General features: G+C 50.4%; 1 protein-coding gene across 1 annotated transcript in view; it reads right to left on the bottom strand.

The window, feature by feature from the left end:
- Nucleotides 1-17,659, bottom strand: part of syt1a (synaptotagmin Ia) — a 126,594-nt gene extending 108,935 nt beyond the window's left edge. Inside the window, exon 1 of the mRNA XM_070901539.1 lies at nucleotides 17,488-17,659. Coding sequence (XP_070757640.1) covers nucleotides 17,488-17,659 — 172 coding nt within the window. The remainder of the gene's footprint in view (nucleotides 1-17,487) is intronic.
- Nucleotides 17,660-22,564: the final 4,905 nt, after the last annotated feature.

Here is a 22,564-nt window from a genome sequence, read left to right as displayed (position 1 = left end):
GAGCTGATCGAGCGTGGTCAGTGCTTTGATGCTGGGGATGTTGGCCTGATCAAGAACACTGATGTTGGTGAGTCTATCCTCCCAGTGAAGTTGCAGGATCTTGCGGAGGCAGCGCTGGTGGTACTTCTCCAGCGCTTTGAGGTGTCTGCTGTATGTAGTCCATGTCTCTGAGCCATATAGGAAGGTGGATATCACTACTGCCCTATAGACCATAAGCTTGGTGCTGGATTTGAGGTCCTGGTCTTCAAACATTCTCTTCCTCAGGCGACTGAAGGCTGTGCTGGCACACTGGAGGCGGTGTTGGATCTCGTCATCGATGTCTGCCCTTGCTGATAGTAGGCTCCCGAGGTAAGTGGTCCACGTTGCCCAAGGCCACGCCATGGATTTTGATGACCGGGGGGGGGACAGTGCTGTGTGGCGGGGTCAGGTTGGTGGAAGACCTTTGTCTTACGGATCCTTCACTACCTGTGCTCGCTGACCTACATTGGGTCTCAGTTAAGCAGCGCCTCGATTTCAAAATTCTCCATCTTGTTTTCAAATCCCTCCGTGGCCTCGTCTCTCCCTATCTCTGTAATCTCCTCCAGCCCCACAACCTCCCTGCGATCTCTGCGCTCCTCTAATTCTGCCCTCCTGAGCATCGCTGATTATAATCGCTCCACCATCGGTGGCCGTGCCTTCAGCTGCCTGGGACCTTCTGGCCCCCGAGCCTGTTTGCCAACAGGTTTCTCTCTGGCAGCTCTCGCATTGGTCAAGACTGGCACGACTGGGGATTAAACTCTCTTTGGGGTCCTACTTGCAGGGTAGAACCCCATCATTTCAAAAGGCCTCTGACTCCTTTAGCAACCTGGGGGTTCAACTGTTTGGGAGGACAATGTGAGCGGGAAGCAAAATGCTCTGGATCGTTTCTAGCCCCCCTCCCCCCTCACTCCAACCCGCCTCACTGCACCCCCTGTTCTCGCTGGGAGCGGGGAGCTGACATCGAGCCTGTAAAACTTACACTCTTGTTTCACTTTCTGCATTCTCTGATCAAAGGAGATTTATTCGAATTTTTCTCCAGTTAATTAAAGAAAGAACGAGAGATTTGCATTAATATAGAATCACACAGCACAGGAGGAGGCCATTCGGCCCATCGTGTCTGTGTCGGCTCTTTGAAATAGCTTTTCAATTAGTCCCACTCACCCCTGCTCTTTCCCCATAACCAGTTAATTTTCCTTTTGAGCAAAATTAATGCCCATGGGATTAAAGGGACAGTGGCAGCATGGATACAAAATTGGCCAAGGGACAGAAAGCAGAGAGTAGTGGTGAACAGTTGTTTTTCAAACTAGAGAGAAGTTTACAGTGGTGTTCCCCATGGGTCCACTGCTCTTTTTGATATATAATGGCCCAGAAATCCCGGTTTCTCTTTCCCGCAGGCGTTCGACTGGCTTGCAGAAAAAAGCAGCACACCTACCTGAAACTGCTGCACCACACGAGATCCCGGTCCTGAGGCCTCCGCTGACTGCGTGTCGAGATATGCACAGGCCTGGAGCTGGAACCACATGGCTCTGGGCAGCCAATCAGGTAAAGTATTTTCTCATTCATAATAATGGGAACTCTGTAAGTTGGAGCTCCCATTATTATGAATGAGAAACAACCCCCAAAACACATGTAACCAATAATAAAAGATAGAAAGAATGCACAACATATTTTTATTAATTTAAATTAGAGTTATTTATGTATTTAGAAAAATATGTATTTGTTCCATTTTTTAAAAAGTTTTTTTAATTAAAGTTTAAAATAAACTTACCGGGTTTTTAACAATAACATGCATTTTTAAAATTTTACTTTACTATGTTTTTGTGTGTTTTAAAACTCTTACGCCTGTAACAGTAGGCTATGCTTTTATCAGGCGCAAGAGTTTTGAGGACATTTGCCGGGCAAGAGATGGGTAAATCCCGCAATCTTACCCGTGCAATTGTCGTCGCTCCCGAGATACGGAGGATCTGCAGAGCTCAGGCTTGGATAGATCAGAAAATCCGGTTTTCAGTGCATGCGCATTGTGCGCTAAGAACCGTTTTTTCCGATGCCTTCCAGGGTCTGTACACACTCCGTACACACTCCGTATGGACCCGAGTGGCCAGGATTTCTGGGCCATTAATGATCTGGACTTGGGTAGAAAGGGCATCATTTCAAAGATTGCAGACGCTTCGAAACTCAGAAATGTATTTATCCAATTCCCTTTCAAAAGTTATTGTTGAATCTGCTGCCACCACCCTTTCAGGCAGCACACTCCAATATAACACCTTTCACGATCTCATAACATCTCAAAGCGTGTTACAGCAAGTACTTTTCAAAGGTAGTCACTAGGTATTCGCGCCAGCCAATGTGTGCACAACAAGCTCCACAAACAGCAATGTGATAGTGACCAGTGATGCTTTTGTGATGTTGGTTGAGGGATAAATATTGACCAGGATACAGGGAGAACTTCTCCCGCTCACTTTCAAAATAGTGCCATGGGATCTTTTACATTTACCCGAGAGGGCAGAAAGGGGCCTCGATTTAACGTCTCATCCGAAAGATGGCACCTCCGACCGTGTAGCACTCCCTCAGTACTGCACTGCACTGTCAGCCTAGATTATATGCTCAGATCTCTGGAGTGGGACTTGAACCCACAACCTTCTGACTCCGAGGCGAGAGTGCTGCCCACTGAGCAACAGCTGACACCATTGAGTAATGCCGTGGAATCATTCATTTACCCTGACTCTAGCACCATGCATGTTTATCACCAGCACATGAGAGATTGAGCAGACTAGGCCTATATTCTCTAGAGTTTAGAAGAATGAGAGGAGATCTCATTGAAACGTACAAAATTCTTACAGGGCTTGACAGGGTTGATGCAGGGAGGATGTTTCCCCCCTGGCTGGGGAGTCTAGAACCAGGGGTCACAGTCTCAGAATAAGGGGTCGTTCATTTAGGTTTGAGAGGAGGAGAAACTTCTTCACTAAGAGGGTGGTGAGTGTTTGGAATTCTCTGCCCCAGAGGGCTGTGGAGGCTCAGTCGTTGAGTATATTCAAGACAGAGATCGATAGATTTGGATATTAAGCGAATCAAGGGACATGGGGATAGTACAGATAAGTGGAGTTGAGGTAGAAGATCAGCCATGATCTTACTGAATGGCGGAGCAGGCTCGAGGGGCCGAATGGCCGACTCCTGCTCCTATTTCTTATGTTTTTATGCTCGTATAACGAGCGTATACCACTACCGATGATATCTAGACACCATTTTATGCTGAAGTATTGCAGAACATTATCAAGCGCACTGAGAATTGAATCATCCTCTCTGATCCTCATCCTCTCATCCTATAAGGGCTTATTTTTAGCTTCCAATCGTGTGATGTTGGTGTGATTTTGATACTGTTGCATAATTTAGCTGCTTAGATTGCTTCTTCAAAATTTTCAGTTGTTGAAAGTTGGAAAGGAATCTTCTTCCTGTTGGAATCACTCGTGGGGTTGGTTATACATAGAATTACAGAGAATGTACAGCACAGAAACAGGCCATTCAGCCCAATTGGTCCATCCGTGCCGGTGTTTGTGCTCCACTCGAGCCTACTCCCACCCTTCCTCATCTAACTCTATCAGCATATCCTTCTAGTCCTTTCCCCCTCATGTGCTTATCTCACATTCCCTTAAAAACATTCATACTTCCGTCTGCCCACGTGACACCAGCCAGAAACACGCTGCATTTCCCTGGGGGTAACGGGTGGGTCATTGTGTGTGAATGGGCAGGCTATAAACATGTGCTCCTGCTCCATAAACATGAGCACATCCAAAAACTCGGCTGCCCCGTGTCCTAACTCGCACCAAGTCCCGTTCACCCATCACCTCCTGTGCCCACTGCCCCGTGTCCTAACTCGCACCGAGTCCCGTTCACCCATCACCCCTGTGCCCACTGCCCCGTGTCCTAACTCGCACCGAGTCCCGTTCATCCATCACCCCTGTGCCCACTGCCCCGTGTCCTAACTCGCACCGAGTCCCGTTCACCCATCACCCCCTGTGCCCACTGCCCCCTGTCCTAACTCGCACCAAGTCCCGTTCACCCATCACCCCCTGTGCCCACTGCCCCGTGTCCTAACTCGCACCGAGTCCCGTTCACCCATCACCCCCTGTGCCCACTGCCCCGTGTCCTAACTCGCACCGAGTCCCGTTCACCCATCACCCCCTGTGCCCACTGCCCCCTGTCCTAACTCGCACCGAGTCCAGTTCACCCATCACCCCCTGTGCCCACTGCCCCGTGCCCTAACTCGCACCGAGTCCCGTTCACCCATCACCCCCTGTGCCCACTGCCCCGTGTCCTAACTCGCACCGAGTCCCGTTCACCCATCACCCCCTGTGCCCACTGCCCCCTGTCCTAACTCGCACCGAGTCCCGTTCACCCATCACCCCCTGTGCCCACTGCCCCCTGTCCTAACTCGCACCGAGTCCCGTTCACCCATCACCCCCTGTGCTCGCTGCCCCGTGTCCTAACTCGCACCGAGTCCTGCTCACCCATCACCCCCTGTGCTCGCTGCCCCGTGTCCTAACTCGCACCGAGTCCCATTCACCCATCACCCACTGTGCCCACTGCACGACATTGGCTCCCGGTCCGGCAATGCCTTGATTTTAAAACTCCTCCAAACCTACAACCCCCCGGGATTTCCATATTTACGAAAGGATATACTTACTTTGGAGGCAGTTCAGAGAAGGTTCACTAGGTTGATTCCGGAGATATCATCGGCTAGACATCATCGGGTTGACTTATGAGGAAAGGTTGAGTAGGTTAGGCCTCTACTCATTGGAATTCAGAAGAATGAGAGGTGATCTTATCGAAATGTATAAGATTATGAGGGGGCTGGACAAGGTGGATGTAGAGAGGATGTCTCCACTGATGGGGGAGACTAGAATTAGAGGGCATAATCTTAAAATAAGGGGCGGCTCGTTTAAAACTGAGATGAGGAGGAATTTCTTCTGAGAGGGTTGTAAATCTGTGGAATTCGCTGCCTCAGAGAACTGTGGAAACTGGGAAATTAAATAAATTTAAGACAGAGATAGACAGTTTCTTAACCGATAAGGGAATAAGGGGTTATGGGGAACGGGCAGGAAAGTGGACCTGAGTCCACAATCGGATCAGCCATGATCGTATTAATTGGCGGAGCAGGCTCGAGGGGCCGTATGGTCTACTCCTGTTCCTATTTCTTATGTTCTTATGAGATCTCTGCGCTCCTCCAATTCTGCCCTCTTGTACACTCCTGATTATAATTGCTCCACCATCGGTGGCCGTGCCTTCAGCTGCCTGGGCTCCAAGCTCTGGAACTCCCTCCCTAAACCTCTCCCCCTCTCTACCTCTCTCTCCTCTTTCAAGACGCTCCTTAAAACCTACCTCTTTGACCAAGCTTTTGGTCATCTGCCCTAATATCTCACGTGGCTCGGTGTCAAATTTTGGTTGATAACGCTCCTGTGAAGCGCTTTGGGAGGTTTTACTGCGTTAAAAGCGCTATATAAATGCACTGTGTTGTTGTTGACTGGTTTAATCCCACTGGGGAGGGAGGGAGATGCAGTGTAGCAGAACTGCTTACAAGGGCTAGAAGTGTAGGAAATTGGGCTCGAAATGGAGAGAGTCAACGACAGAAGGAGAATCACCACCACGGGCTCAGGCGCAATGTTCCTTGAGCTGAATTGCTGTCGGGTGAGTTACGGACATGGAAGGGCTGGCTTGGGTGGAGGTGGTGCAAACAGTCACACCACAGCCTCTATCCTCACCCACGTACCACACACAGCGGGAAACAGCTTAATCACCTCTCGCACTTGGCCCAGGCATGTGAAGGAATGGGAACATCGTGAAGCTGGAAGCAGGGCTTACGTCCACAGGTTCCTTGACCTCAGTGTGAGCGGAGCATGAGAATGAGCGTTAGTGAAATATCATGAGGCCCCTCACTCCCACACACACATCATCATCATCATCGGCGGTCCCTCGAAACGAGGATGACTTGCTTCCACGCCAAAAAAGGATGAGTTGACATGTGTTTCGATGAAGGACCTAATATCCCAGGTCCCGAACTACATGTTGAAGGGTGGAAGATGCCTGTGCGTGGATTTTTTTAACGTGGGATGGCCGTTGCACACCAGCCACCACACGAGCTCGACAGAGCTAGGTCTTGGTCTAGTGGCGAGGGTTATCCATGACGACTGGAGACCAGCTCTGCTGCACCAACCTGGTGCACACACATAAGAACACAAGAACATAAGAAATAGGAACAGGAGTAGGCCATTTGGCCCCTCGAGCCTGCTCCACCATTTAATAAGTTCATACAGACAAAAACAATCACGATCCCATGACAAAGGGCCATCAGCTGGTGCCTGAGAGGAAGGATTTTCACGGGATGTTGGCATTGCTGGCATTGCCATCATTTACTGGCCGTCTTTTGTTGTCATGGACACGACCAATTGGCTTGCAAGGCTATTTCAGGGGCAGTTAACAACTCGTCGCATAAGATTAAATTCTCCTTATCGCCCCTCTGGTTCTTTTGCCAATTATCTTCAATCTGTGTCCCTCTGGTTACCGACCGTCCTGCCACTGGAAACAGTTTCTCCCGATCTACTCTTATTAAAGCCCCTTCATGATTTCGAACACCCCAATTGGTGTGGAAGTTACATGAAGCTCTGGTCAGACTCTATCTGGAGTAACTGCGTCCAGCTCTGGGCCCCGCCCCTCAGGGAGGATATATCGGCCTCGGAGTGTGAGCAGCGCAGATTCACCAGAATGATACCAGGGCTAAAAGGGTTAAATGTATTAGCATGGATAGAGAATTGGTTGGCGAACAGAAAGCAGAGAGTCGGGATAAATGGGTCCTTTTCGGGTTGGAAATCGGTGGTTAGTAGTGTGCCACAGGGATCGGTGCTGGGACCACAACTGTTTACAATATAGATAGATGACCTGGAAGAGGGGACAGAGTGTAGTGTTACAAAATTTGCAGATGACACTAAGATTAGTGGGAAAGCGGGTTGTGTAGAGGACACAGAGAGGCTGCAAAGAGATTGGATAGGTTAAACAAATGGGCAAAGGTTTGGCAGATGGAATACAATGTCGGAAAGTGTGAGGTCATCCACCTTGAGAAAAAAAACAGTAAAAGGGAATATTATTTGAATGGGGAGAAATTACAACATGCTGAGATGCAGAGGGACCTGGGGGTCCTTGTGCATGAATCCCAAAAAGTTAGTTTGCAGGTGCAGCAGGTAATCAGGAAGGCAAATGGAATGTTGGCTTTCATTGCGAGAGGGATGGAGTACAAAAGCAGGGAGGTCCTGCTGCAACTGTACAGGGTATTGGTGAGGCCGCACCTGGAGTACTGCGTGCAGTTTTGGTCACCTTACTTAAGGAAGGATATACTGGCTTTGGAGGGGGTACAGAGACGATTCACTAGGCTGATTCCGGAGATGAGGTGGTTACCTTATGATGATAGATTGAGTAGACTGGGTCTTTACACGTTGGAGTTCAGAAGGATGAGGGATGATCTTATAGAAACATTTAAAATAATGAAAGGGATAGACACGATAGAGGCAGAGAGGTTGTTTCCACTGGTAGGGGAGACTAGAACTAAGGGGCACAGCCTCAAAATACGGGGGAGCCAATTTAAAACCGAGTTGAGAAGGAATTTCTTCTCCCAGAGGGTTGTGAATCTGTGGAATTCTCTGCCCAAGGAAACAGTTGAGGCTAGCTCATTGAATGTATTCAAGTCACAGATAGATAGATTTTTAACCAATAAGGGAATTAAGGGTTACGGGGAGCGGGCGGGTAAGTGGAGCTGAGTCCACGGCCAGATCAGCCATGATCTTATTGAATGGCGGAGCAGGCTCGAGGGGCTAGATGGCCTACTCTTGTTCCTAATTCTTATGTTCTTATGTTCTTAAATTAAGAAGACAGAACATAAGAAGTAGGAGCAGATGGCTAATCTTCTACCTCAACTCCACTTGCCTGCACTGTCCCCATATACCTTGGTTCTCTCAATATCCATGATTGCATAGACTAGGCTTGTATTCCCTCGAGTACAGAAGGTTAAGAGGTGATTTCATTGAGGTGTGCAAGAAGATTAAAGGATTTGGTAAGGTGGAGAGAAATTATTTCTTCGGATAAGAGAATCCAGAACTAGGGGACGTAACCTTAAAATTAGAGCCAGGCCGTTCAGGGTGATGTCAGGAAGCATTTCTTCACACAAAGGGTGGTGGGAATCTGGAACTCTCTCCCCCAAAAAGCTGTTGAGACTGGGAGTCAATAGAAACTTTCAAAACGGTGATTGATAAATTTTTTGGGATACGGAAATAAGGTGGGTAGATGGAGTTAAGATACATATCAGTCATGATCCAATTGAATGACGGAACAGGCTTGAGGGACTGAATGGCCTCCTCCTGTTCCTATCTTCCTTCTTTCCTTCTCCAGTCTGTTTTAAGCTCCCCTCAAAGTCACACACCATCCCGTTTGATTGGCTTCCAATCTATCACTTCAAACATTCACTCCCTCCACCACCGGCGCACCGTGGCTGCAGTGTGCACCATCTACAAGATGCACTGCAGCAACTCGCCAAGGCTTCTTCAGCAGCATCTCCCAAACCCATGACCTCTGCCACCTAGAAGGACAAGGGCATGGGAAAACCACCTCCAGTCACACACCACCATTCACTGCAGACCTTCGAAAGGAGGCGTGACGAGCTTCTAGGAGTAAAAGGCATCTCAAGACATGCTGACTTGGAAATATATCAGCCGTTCCTTCATCGTCGCTGGGTCACAATCCTGGAACTCCCTCCCTAACAGCACTGTGGGAGCACCTTCACCACACGGACTGCAGCGGTTCAAGAAGGCGGCTCACCACCACCTTCTCGAGGGCAATTAGGGATGGGCAATAAATGCTGGCCTTACCAGCGATGCCCACATCCCATGAATGACTATAAAAAACAAATATAGGCCAGACCGGGTAAGGACGGCAGGTTTCAATCCCAAAATATTAATGAACGAGATGTTTTTTTGAATGATAATCCGATAGCTTCATGATTATTTTGTTTTTTTTTACTGATGTCGGCTTTATATTTCCAGAATACCCTCCCTAAAATTTCTCCGCCTCTTCTGCTTTAAGATGCTTCCTAAAACCTACCTCTTTGATCAAGCCCGTTCAGTCCGTAAGCGTGACCCCGAGCTTCCGGTCGCCTGTCACTTTAATTCCCCGCTCCACTCCCACTCCGACCTCTCCATCCTCGGCCTCCTGCACTGTTCCAATGAAGCTCAACTCAAGCTCGAGGAACAGCACCTCATCTTTCGTTAGGCATTTTACAGCCTTCTGGACTCAACATCGAGTTCAACTATTTCAGACCAGAACCTCTGCCCATATTTTTTTCCCCTTTTTTTTTTACAATCCCTTTTTTTCTCTCTTTCCCACGGCAGCTGCTGGTGACTCTGCCATTTACACCCTATCTAGACTCATCTTTGGTTTCCTAACTTGTCCCATCACCCTCTCCTTCTGCCTCGCATCATCAGCCCTTTTGTCCCTCTAATCTCTCCTGCCTTCCCAGACCTATCGCAGACCTTCCCTTTTGTTCTTTCCTCCCCTCCCCCCCCTTTCCCTGCCCCTACGCTTCCTTAAAACCCTGTTACATCTCTGACTTTATCAGTTCTGAGGAAGGGTCACCGACCTGAAATGTTAACTCTGTTTCTCTTTCCACAGAAGCTGCCAGACCCGCTGAGATTTCCAGCGTTTTCTGTTTTTATTTCTAATACCTCCTTACGTGGCTCGGTGTCAAACCTTGTCTGATTACGCTCCTGTGAAGCACATTGGGATGATTTACTGTGTTAAAGGCACTCTATAAATGCAGGTCACAACTTAAAAACCTAGGCAAGGAGAGATTTTTCTAAAAAAAATAGTTTTGACTGACTGTTTGGAGCAATGGGCGCCCCTTGAAATTGCCATGACCTTACAAACAATTGTCGGAACGATGACAGTGTTGCTTGATGTGAGTCTGTGGGAGGGACTATTCTGAACCCTTTGCGCTGTCAGAGGTCAAACTGCGGTGAATTCAAACGGGCGGCCCTCAGTGACTGGACCAATTTGCTCTGCCCTTTAATGGGCCTGCAAGTGAAGTGATTGATCTAGTGAGCTCCACTTTACCGCTTCCCCGTGGTTCCCATTGTCATCATCACAGGCAGTCCCTCGTATCGGGGATGACTTGCTTCCACGCCGAAAAGGGATGAGTTCACAGGTGTTTCAATGAAGGACCTAATATTCCAGGTCCTGACCTACATCCTGAAGGGTGGAAGATGCCTGTGCGTGGATTTTTTTAACGTGTGGTGGCCGTTGCACACCAGCCACCACACGGGCTTGACAGAGCTAGGCGGGTAAGCGGAGCTGAGTCCACGGCCAGATCAGCCATGATCTTGTTGAATGGCGGAGCAGGCTCGAGGGGCTAGATGGCCTACTCCTGTTCCTAATTCTTATGTTCTTATGTTCTTGGTCCAGTGGCAAGGGTTAACCAGGACGACTGGAGACCAGCTCTGCTGCAGGGACCTAGTGCGCACACATATCGCACAGTGTGGGCTGGCCCGTGCTGCCCCTGGGCCCTCGCCTCTTCTGGGCCCTGAACTCACGCCTCTCCCGGGCCCCGATCACCTCCCTCTACGAACTCTTGCGCTCCCTCTCCCCGACCTCGCCACTCCTGCTGTAACTGCCCGCTCTGCCGTCAGCCATCGCCCTCCTGCAGCAGCACGCGCTGCTCCCTGCAGTGGTATGCCACCGCACGCTGCTCCCTCTAATGGCCCCGGCCTGCTGATGGTCTTGCAGGCCGGGACCGGGCCGATTTCCGGGCAGGTAAACGTAAACGTAAAGGATAAATAACACCAATGAACCGCTGATAGCTTCAAAATGTTGTGTCAGCCATGGCTCAGTGAGCAGCACCCGCACCTCTGTGTCATGAAGGTTGTGGGTTCAAGCCCCAGTCCATGAAACTTTAGCACACGAATCTAGGCTGAGGCTCCAGTGCAGGACTGAGGGCGCGCTGCACTGTCAGATGAGACGTTAAACCGAGGCCCCATCTGCTCTCACAGCTGGATGTAAAAGATCTCATTTCGAAGAAGAGCAGGGGAGTTTTCCCCGGTGTCCTGGGGCCAATATTTATCCCCCAATCAACATCACTACAACAGATTATCTGGTCATTGTCACATTGCTGCTTGTGGGAGCTTGCAAAGAAAGTCTTAGATTTATAGAGCACCTTTCATGACGTCGCAAAGTGATTTGCAGCCAATGAAGTACTTTTTTTGAAGTGTAGTCACCGTTGTAATGTAGGAAACGCGGCAGCCAATTTGCGCACAGCAAGCTCCCACAAACAAAACAGCAAGCCTTTCTTTCATTCTTGCTTTTTCTTCTACCTCGTCATAAAAGACCATTTGTCCTAAATGCCATCAAATAAATGCGGTGCACTTCCGGGTCAGAGTGCAGCAACGCTCTAGCTGATTTCCCCGTGCCCAGACGATTTCCGACTGTTCCCGTGGGGCATTCTGGGTCTGAGCAATGGCCTGTTTTCTATAACTTCCCACCAATGAACTGTGTGAAGAGGGTGAAGTGCAGCCACAGGGATGTGACTGGAATGCCCAGCCAGGACTGGAATTGCTCTGGTGATTAAGGTATGTAGAGGAAAGAAAGAAAGGGCTCGTGTACTCGCTGACCTACATTGGCTCCCGGTTAAACAACACCTCGATTTCAAAATTCTCATCCGTGTGTTCAAATCCCTCCAGGGCCTCGGCCCCTCCCTATCTCTGTAATCTCCTCCAGCCCCACAACTCCCCGAGATGTCTGCGCTCCTCTAATTCTGCCCTCTTGAGCATCCCTGATTATAATCGCTCAACCATCGGTGGCCGTGCCTTCTGTTGCCTGGGCCCCAAGCTCTGGAACTCCCTCCCTAAACCTCTCCGCCTCTCTACCTCTCTTTCCTCCTTCAAGACGCTCCTTAAAATCTACCTCTTTGACCAAGCTTTTGGTCACCTGCGCTAATTTTTCCTTATGCGGCTCGGTGTCAAATGTTTTTAAATTTCATCATGCTCCGGTGAAGCGCCTTGGGACGTTTTGCTACATTAAAGGCGCTATATAAATACAAGTTGTTGTTGTTGTGATTATATAACGCCTTAGCACCTTTCTCAGAAATGGCCTGAAGAGCATTGCACAATGAATTTCCAGTGCTGTTACTGCTTATGCAGACAAATCTGGAAGCCCATGGCACAGAGCAAGGTACCACAAACATCATCAACATAGGCAGTCCCTCAAATCGAGGATGACTTGCTTCCACGTCAAGAAGTTCACAGGTTCAATGAAGGACCTGATATTCCAGATCCTGAACTACATCCTGGAGGGGGTGGAAGATGCCTGTGTGTGGATTTTTTTAACGTGGGGTGACCGTTGCACACCAGCCACCACACGGGCTTGACAGAGCGAGGTCTTGGTCCAGTGGCAAGGGTTAACCAGGACGACTGGAGACCAGCTCTGCTGCACGGACCTCATCATCATCATCATCATAGGCAGCCCCTCGAAACGAGGATGACTTGCTTCTATGCCAAAAAAAAAGGACGAGTTCACAGGTGTTTCGAATGAAGAACCTGAACTACGTCCTCAAGGATGGAAGATGCCTGTGCTTGGATTTTTTTAACGTGTGGTGGCCATTGCACACCAGTCAGGTCTGTTCATGATGTCAGAAAGCAAATCGGAAGCCCAGAAAAATCCAGAACGGCCTCAGTCCCGAGGGTTCTGTATTTTAGGTGCTGCACCTGTTCCAGGACGTTTATTTTCTGAAGAACTTTGTCACTTTCAGTTTCTCACTGCTTTGTGGAGGTATGTGATCGGGGGCCCAGGGGAGGTGCGAGTTCGGGGCCAGGGGCCCAGGGGCCCAGGGGCAGCACGGGCCCAGCCCACACTGCGATTATGTGCGCGCACTAGGTCCGTGCAGCAGAGCAGGTCTCCAGTTGTCTTGGGTAATCCTTGCCACTGGACCAAAACCTAGCCAGCGCGCACACATATCGCAGTGCGGGCTGGCCCCTGCTACCCCTGGGCCCTCGCCTCTTTTGGGCCCCCAACTCTCACCTCTCCTGGGCCCCCGGATCACGTCCCTCTACAATCTCTCGCCGCTCCTTCGGCCCCGACCTCGCCGCTCCTGCTGTACCTGCCCACGCTCCAATCACCGACCTGGGTCTTGGTGACGTCACTCTTTGCTGACGTGGCTCTCCTGCCTCCAGCACGTGCAGCAACGGGCTGAACGACCAGTTTCCTACATTACAACAGTGACAACACCTGGAAAGGTACTCTGTTGGCTGTAAACCGCTGTTGGCGCATCCTGAGGTCATGAAAGCCGCTAGTTATATTTCCGAGTTCCTTCTTTCGTCTGGGATGGTGTTGGATCGCAGAAGCAAAATCCCAGGATATTGGGAGACCACCTTTCGCCAGCTTGGACCCGTGCCAAACCAATGTCCACCTGAACCGCTTTTGGTTCGACCTCTCCTCATTAGGTTTTTTTCTTTCCTGCAGTCTAGCAGAAAGTGACATGGAACAAATGGCACGGAGTTGGAAAGAAAGAAAGAACTTGCATTTATATAGTGCCTTTCATGACCTCAGGACGTCCCAAGAGCGCTTCATGGAATCACAGAATGGTTACAGCACAGAAGGAGGCCATTCGGCCCGTCGAGCCCGTGCCGACTCTCTGCAAGAGCACCTCAGCCAGTCCCACTCCCCCGCCCTTTCCCCCCTAGCCCTGCACATTCTTTTCCTTCAGGCACTTATCCAACTCCCTTTTGAAAGCCACGATTGAGTCTGCCTCCACCACCCTCTCAGGCCGTGCATTCCAGACCCTAACCCCTCGCTGCGTGAAAATGTTTTTTCTTATGTCGCCTTTGATTCTTTTGCCAATCACCTGAATCGCTTTACAGCCAATGAAGTACTTTAGTACTTTAGGAGTGTAGTCACTGTTGTAATGCAGGAAACATGGCAGTCAATTTGTGCACAGCAAGCTCCCACAAACTCATTATATCATCAGAGGCGGTCCCTCGAAACAAGGATGACTTGCTTCCACGCCAAAAAAGGACGAGTTCACAGGTGTTTCAATGAAGGACCGAACTACATCCCGAAGGGTGGAAGACGCCTGTGCGTGGATTTTTTTAACATGCGGTGGCCGTTGCACACCAACCACCACACGGGCTTCACAAAGAGCTAGGTCTTGGTCGAGTGGCAAGAGTTGACCAAGATGACTGAAGACCAGCTCTGCTGCACGGACCTAGTGCGCACATACATCGCACAACACATATCCCACAAACAGCAATGTGATAATGACCAGATAATCTATTTTTAGGATGTAGGTTGAGGGATATATGTTGGCCCAGGACCCCGAGGAGAACTGCTTGGTTTCTAAAGGCTGACTGGGGTTAAAATCAGCTCCACTAGTCATAGAGGGACATGGCTCTAAACATCAGTTGAGGTATTTAAATTGGAGACAGACAATTACTTGGGGAGTAAGGGTGGTATGGGATACAGAGAAATGACAGGGAGTTGGGAGTAAATGAAAAGGAATAGGGGGAGACCATTCAATTAGATAGTAGCTGATCTGTATCCTAACTCCACCTACCCGCCTTGGTTCCATAACCCTTAATGCCCTTGCCTATCAAACATCTATCAATCATAGTTTTCAAATTTTCAGTTGACATTCAAATGAGATAGAGAGATCGTGGTCAACAAAATGGCAGAGCGAGCTAGATGGGCCGAATGGCTGACTCCTGTTCTGATGTTCCTACATTCACCAGTTTGTGACTGGGAAGTTGTGAGCGACGGATTGACTAAAATGATTTTCCCTCAGTCACAAGCACATAATATTTCTCCAACATCACTGTTTATCATCATTATCATCATAGGCAGTCCCTCGGAATTGAGGAAGACTTGCTTCCACTCCTGAAGTGAGTTCTTTGGTGGCTGAACAGTTCAATACGAGAGTCACAGGTGGGACAGACATTCGTCGAGGGAGGGGGGGAGTGGGACTGGTTTGCCGCACACTCCTTCCGCTGCCTGCGCCTGACCTCTTCACGCTCTCGGCGTTGAGATTCGAAGAGCTCAACGCCCTCCCGGATGCACTTTCTGCACCTCTGGCGGTCTTTGGCCAGGGGCTCCCAGGTGTCAGTGGGGATGTCGCACTTTACCAGGGCGGCTTTGAGGGTGTCCTTGTAACGTTTCCGCTGCCCACCTTTGGCTCGTCTGCCGTGAAGGAGCTCCGCATAGAGCGCTTGCTTAGGGAGTCTCGTGTCTGGCATGTGGCCTGCCCAGCGAAGCTGATCGAGTGTGGTCAGTGCTTCAATGCTGGGGATGTTGGCTTTGGACGAGGACACTGATGTTGGTGCGCCTGTCCTCCCAGGGGATTTGCAGGATCTTGCGGAGACATTATTGGTGATATATCTTCAGCCACAATGGTGTCTTCTCTCAGAAGTACGTAGTATTTCTCCAACGTTTATAATGCAAAGGCAGTTATAGAATCATAGAATGCTACAGCACAGAAGGAGGACATTCGGCCCATCGTGCCAGTGAAAGAGTGATCCATTTAGTCCCACTCCCCCCTGCTCGTTCCCAATAGCCCCGACAAATTTCTCCTTTTCAAGTATTTATCAATCCCCTTTTCAATGTTACAATTGAATCTGCTTCCATTACTATTGCAGTCCAGATTGTAACAACTCGTTGCATAAAAAAAGAATTCTCCTCATCTCACAGTGAATGATATTCAATGTTTGCAGCATGGAAGAAGGCCATTCGGCCCATTGAGCCCCTGCTGACTCTCAGCTAGTCCCACTCCTCCGCCCTTCCCCCGTTCCCTGTACAAAATAAAATCTTTTGAAACAGAAGACAAACTTTGTCGAACACAACAACAGCAACTTGTATTTATATAGCGCCTTTAACGTAGTGAAACATCCCAAGGCGCTTCACAGGAGCGTTATGAGATTAAAAATTTGACACCGAGCCGCATAAATAGAAATTAGCGCAGGTGACCAAAAGCTGGAGGTCGGTTTTAAGGAGCGTCTTGAAGGCGGAAAGGGAGGTAGAGAGGCGGAGAGGTTTAGGCAGGGAGTTCCAGAGCTTGGGGCCCAGGCAACAGAAGGCACGGCCACCGATGGTTGAGCGATTATAATCAGGGATGCTCAAGAGGACGGAATTAGAGGAGTGCAGACATATTGGGGGAGATTGTGGGGCTTGAGAAGATTAGGGAGATAGAGAGGGGCGTGGGCCATGGAAGGATTTGAAAACAAGGATGAGAATTTTGAAATCGAGGCGTTGCTTAACCGGAAGCCAATGTAGGTCAACAAGCACAGGGGGTGATGGGTGAGCGGGACTTGGTGTGAGTTAGGACACGGGGTCAGCGTGCACAGGGGGTGATGGGTGAGCGGGACTTGGTGCGAGTTAGGACACGGGGCAGCGAGCACAGGAGGTGATGGGTGAGGGGGACTTGGTGTGAGTTAGAATACGGGGCAGCGAGCACAGGGGGTGATGGGTGAGCGGGACTTGGTGCGAGTTAGGACACGGGGCAGCGAGCACAGAGGGTGATGGGTGAACGGGACTTGGTGCGAGTTAGGACACGGGGCAGTGAGCACAGGGGTGATGGGTGAGCGAGACTTGGTGCGAGGTACGACACGGGTCTGCGAACACAGGGGATGATGGGTGAGCGGGACTTGGTGCGAGTTAGGACACAGGGCAGTGAGCACAGGGGGTAATGGGTGATCGGGACTCGGTGTGAGTTAGGATACGGGTCTGCGAACACAGGGGGTGATGGGTGAGCGGGACTCGGTGTGAGTTAGGACACAAGGCAGCGAGCACACGGGATGATGGGTGATCGGAACTCGGTGTGAGTTAGGACATGGGGCAGTGAGCACAGGGGTGATGGGTGAGCGAGACTTGGTGCGAGGTACGACACGGGTCTGTGAACACAGGGGGTGATGGGTGAGCGGGACTCGGTGTGAGTTAGGACATGGGGCAGTGAGCACACGGGGTGATGGGTGAGCGGGACTCGGTGCGAGTTAGGACACGGGGCAGCGAGCACAGAGGGTGATGGGTGAACGGGACTTGGTGCGAGTTAGGACACGGGGCAGTGAGCACAAGGGGTGATGGGTGAGCGGGACTCGGTGTGAGTTAGGACACGGGGCAGCGAGCACACGGGGTAATGGATAAGCGGGACTCGGTGTGAGTTAGGACACAAGGCAGCGAGCACAGGGGGTGATGGGTGAGCGGGACTCGGTGTGAGTTAGGACACGGGGCAGCCAAGTTTTGGATCACCTGGAGTTTACGTGGGGTAGAATGTGGGGGGGGGGGGGGCGGCCAGGAGTACATTGGATTAGTCAAGTCTAGAATACAAAAGATGAAACGTTTCCGGCGAATTCAGGTGTTGGGAGCCTCAGCAGTGGATAAATCAGAAACTCGTTCTTTACTCACGTGGAATTTTGTTGAGCTCGTTCATGAACTTTTCCTTCACCTTAGAGAAGCCTTCTTCCTTTCCTCCCTCCGGGCCGGCCACTGCCTCCGTGGCATTGCCGAGCGGGGCCGGGGAGGCCTGCGTGACAGGCGGCGCTGCCAAAGCTTCGTGCCGGCCTTCGATCAGCTTCATTCTGAGCCAGGGTCTGGACCGGGCAAGACTCTGGTGGAGAAGACCAAAAATAAAAGAAGATATTGTGAGAACGTATGAGCTCTTGTGGGAGCAGGCCATGCCAGAGATTTGGAACACACATCCCCTACTCCTACCTGGGTTTTTTTTTTGCTTAACTGAGTAAATAATGCATCATTCATGTTGGTTCATAAAATATTGATAATCTGGCATCATGGAGACTACATCAACCCAACAGGTTCAAACGTTGCACTCGCACTGCTTGTCTCCAAAAGAGAGACTTATCTGTCACTGTCAACCCGAAACCCTCAGATTTTTAGAACATAACTACACAAGAAATAGGAGCAGGAGCCGGCCATTTGGCCACTCGAGCCTGTTCCACTATTTCATAAGGTCATGGCTGATCTGATCATGGACTCAGCTCCACTTCCCCGCCCGCTCCCCATAACCCTTTACTATCTTATCGCTCAAATATCTGTCTATCTCCGCCTTAAATATATTCAATGACCCAGCCTCCACAGCTCTCTGGGGTAGAGAATTCCACAGATTTACAACCCTCTGAGGGAAGAAATTCCTCCTCATCTCAGTTTTAAATGGGCGGCCCCTTATTCTGAGACTATGCCCCTAGTTTTAGTTTCCCCTGATCGTTCTGTCGCTATAAATCATTCCCGCATAATGACAACAACAACTTGCGTTTATACAGCGCCTTTAAGTCACCTGAGAACTCATTTTTAGTGTGGAAGCAAGCCGTCCTTGACTCCGAGAGACTGCCTATGATGAGGCGTGAGTCTGGGGTCGGCGAGAGGCCTATAAAAGGCCCAACATGGCGGCAATCGAGGAGGTGCGTGGAGAGGCGTGGCTTGTGCAGCTACAGGGAAAAGGCAATAAAGAAATAGAAAGAAATAGAAAGGTGATGTCACAGCCAAGGGGGTAAGTGATTGGCTGGTGATTGGTGAGTAGTTTTTCTTTTTTCTCTTCTATAACAGTGAGTAAACTTTAGCATTGTTGTTGCCAATTTAAGTGTATCTAAGGGTTAAGTCATGACAGGAGAGCTCGGTCACCAATAAGGGAATTAAGGGTTATGGGGAGCGGGCGGGTAAGTGGAGCTGAGTCCACGGCCAGATCAGCCATGATCTTGTTGAATGGCGGAGCAGGCTCGAGGGGTTAGATGGCCTACTCCTGTTCCTATTTCTTATGTTCTTATGATGATGATTAACATAGTAAAAAATGCCCCAAGCCGTTTCGCAAATGCATTATTTGACAACATTTGGCACTGAGACACATAAGGAGATATTATTACAGGGGACCAAAAGTTTGGTCAAAGAGGCAGGTTTTAAGGAGGGCCTTCAAGGAGGAGAGAGAGGCGGAGCGATTTTTGGAGGGAATTCCAGAGCTTTGGGCCTCGGCCGCCAATGATTGAGCGATGGAAATCGGGGATACGCAAGAGGCCAGAATTGTAGGAGCACAGAGATCGCTGAGGATTGTGGGGATGGAGGAGGTTATAGAGCAAGATAAGAATATAAGAAATGTGAGCAGGAGTAGGCCATTCGGCCCATCGAGCCTGCTCTGATATTTAATAAGAACATAGGGCTGGAAATTCATCAAAAACCGCTGCCATCGGTTTTTCGCCGTTATTTGCAGATCGAGTTTTTTTTAACCGGCGAAATACCGCTGTGACTGAAGGCCGCGAGTTTGGTCAAATGTTGATCGGTGGTAGCGGTAATCATTTTTTTCAGCTTTACACGATTCGTTTTTTTGGCGGCGAAAACAAACGGACCTTCTGCGCATGCACAATTATTCTTTTTCTCGATTTGTTCCCCCCCCCACCACGATTCTGGTCAGATGTCAGGGTGAGAGTGCACTCGTGCGTGTGCAGAAGGTCTGTTTTTTTGTCATCCACCGTGGAGAGAATTTTGAAAGGAGAAGGTGCAGCAGGTCGAGCTCACAAGGCGAAGGGCCGTAAAGTTTAGTTTGGATGTCCAAGAGGCACTTGCGGCAACAGTAGAAAGTAGATGAAGTGGTCGAGGTAAACCTCCCCCCAGCCGTTGCAAGAAACATAGAAACACAGAAAGTAGGTGCAGGAATAGGCTATTCGACCCTTCGAGCCTGCACCACCATCCAATATAATCATGGCTGATCATGCAAGAAGGTTATGGACTGCTGTTGCTGAAATGTCCACAGCAGATGATATCCACAGTGTAAAGTCCTTACACAATCCCACAAATCCACACGAGGCACATTCTATCGACAAGGTCACTCCATGACCTGAACCTTTATTCACAGGACCAAGAAGTGATGACCCTGCGTGGGACCTCCCTTTATATACCTGGATGACCAGGTGAGGAGTGTCTCCCACAAGTTCACCCCCTGTGGTCAAGGTGTGCATTTCTCATGTGTATACAGTGTTGTTACATAAAGGTTACAAACATGACACACGGGGCCTTCCAGCAACGCAGGAAGAGGAGGAATGGCCTTTTGCGAGTCTGCGAGTGTCAGTAATATTTTTATTCATGCACTTCTTGATTACTTACATTGTAAATCTGACACACGTTGCTGTAGCTAGGCTTAGTGTTGAACCTTATTTGCCATGAATGATCGTTACACATTATTAAGATGGCTTTCTGAGATCTTAAAAGTTGTTTCTGCACTTCGATGTCTTCCTCATGAATCATGTGCAGCTTAATGGGCCATTAAACAGAGGACGGTATTAAATGCACACAGTGTGTTATAAGTGCTTTGGTGGCTATCTGTGTGTGGCACAGGAGCAGAAGGGCAAATCGGTTAACCATTGCTATTGTCACTTTTGCAGAAAAAGCTGGCTCACAATCGAAAAGAGCAGCGACAGAGAGACAGTGGTCCAGCCAACACATTGCCGCTGACTGATGCGGAGAAACCCGTGGCAGCCTTGGTTGGTGCCCACAGATCATCAGCTACCCGTGCGGGTGCTCATCCTATGACTGGAACTGAGGGTAAGTCCTGCAAAACCCCCAGGCTGGATTGGAGGTCATGGAATGTCATGTAGTGTCTCTGGACTCGGGTTTGGGTAATGTCATGTAGTGTCGCTCGACGACATATAATGCAGTAGTAGTGGTCCTTCAAATAAGCCTGCACGACCTACTCATGTCACCCTGCCCCCTCCCCTGCTGCTAACCACTCGTCTGTTGTTTTCTATTTTGCAGATGAGGAGTTGTCAGATGCAAGCCTCCACCTCGGCCCATCATACGTGGGTCCAAGAGAAAGAGGAAGATGAGGATGAGAGATGCCTAGAGGACCCATTAGAGGAACAACTTGGTCAAGCTGTTGCGGGGGGCGGGGGGGGGGGGGTTGTTGTCAGTGAGGGTGGAAGGGAAGTTGGAGGAGGGGTTGGGGATGGAGGTGGAGGAGGGGTTGGGGGTTGGGGGTGGAGGAGGTGGAGCAGGGGGTGGAGGAGGAGCAGGAGGGGTTGGGGGTGGGGGTGGAGGAGGAGCAGGAGGGGTTGGGGGTGGAGGAGGGGTTGGGGGTTGGGGGTGGAGGAGGTGGAGCAGGGGGTGGAGGAGGAGCAGGAGGGGTTGGGGGTGGGGGTGGAGGAGGAGCAGGAGGGGTTGGGGGTGGAGGTGGAGGAGGGGTTGGGGGTTGGGGGTGGAGGAGGTGGAGCAGGGGGTGGAGGAGGAGCAGGAGGGGTTGGGGGTGGAGGTGGAGGAGGGGTTGGGGGTTGGGGATGGAGGTGGAGGAGGGGTTGGGGGTTGGGGGTGGAGGAGGTGGAGCAGGGGGTGGAGGAGGAGCAGGAGGGGTTGGGGGTGGAGGTGGAGGAGGGGGAGGAGGGGTTTGAGGAGTCAGCACCTGTTTTAGCTGCGGCCACAACTCCCTCGGAAGAATCCACATCCCCGCGACAACGGGACCAAGCGGTGTGCAGCAAGGCACCCCCAGGGTGGAACCCCGTATGCCGTCTCTGCGGAGGTTGAGTTGGCAAAGGCGGTCTGCTGAAAGACAAGCGGGCACACACCTGGACATGGTGGGACTGGTCGAGGGAGAGCGTCGAAATGGGTCGAGAGCTTCTCCAGACCCCGAGTGGCATTTCCGCCAACATCGCCGCACAATCTGTGACACGATCTGCGGACATGTCGCAGGTGGTTGCTGCGATGTGGGAGTACACCGGGGCTGCCAAAGCCCTGCGGCAACTGAAGGTCTCGACCGACAGCACCTGTGAGCGGGGAGGCCGAACAAGGGTCTTCCGACTCAGAAGCTGGGCCTAGCATACCCTGAGTTTCTCCAGGGGATCCACACATGGTGTCTCCATCATCTATCCCCCGGCAACAGCGGCGCTCTGTACGCCTTACTGCACAACATCATGGTCCCAACACGGGGAGGGGGAGGGGGAGTGTGTGATTGCGGGGGGGGGCGGGGTTAAGACGAGCGGGGGGGGGAAAAACAGGTGGCCACACTAAAAAGAAGTTTGGTTGGGGGGAGGGGGGAGGGGGGGGAGTGGTTATTGGTATTTTGTCCTTTTTTCTGGTTCAGGTTATTTGATAAAAATGTTAACAATTATTTGAAAAAAAAATTATTTATTTAACTATCAAAATTAAAGTTTCAACAATGTTCAAATGTTTCAAAATTTTAACAAGGTTTTATCAATCCTTTTGTCCAACCTAACCATTGTTGTGCAGTGCCTCATCTTTAGAATAAGAGGAATAAAAGTCAACATTGTGGGGTAGAGTGGGCAGGCAACAGTAAAACGTAACTCTCACTGTTCAAGCAGAGCGTTGATTTGTGAGCTGCCGACGTAAGAGTTTTGCAGCGGCAAAAGCTTCACGAGGCCCCCCCTGTGGTGGTGGGAGTGGTGGCATGGGTTCATCGCCAGGCTCCTCGTCCTGCTCCTCATCCTCCTCCCCTCGCTCCTCAGTGGGTCCTGCAGTCCCCTTATGATGGCTA

The sequence above is a fragment of the Pristiophorus japonicus genome, chromosome 15 (assembly GCF_044704955.1).
Source record: "Pristiophorus japonicus isolate sPriJap1 chromosome 15, sPriJap1.hap1, whole genome shotgun sequence".
Lineage (NCBI taxonomy): Eukaryota > Metazoa > Chordata > Chondrichthyes > Pristiophoridae > Pristiophorus > Pristiophorus japonicus.
This window is presented reverse-complemented; position numbering and strand designations above follow the sequence as displayed.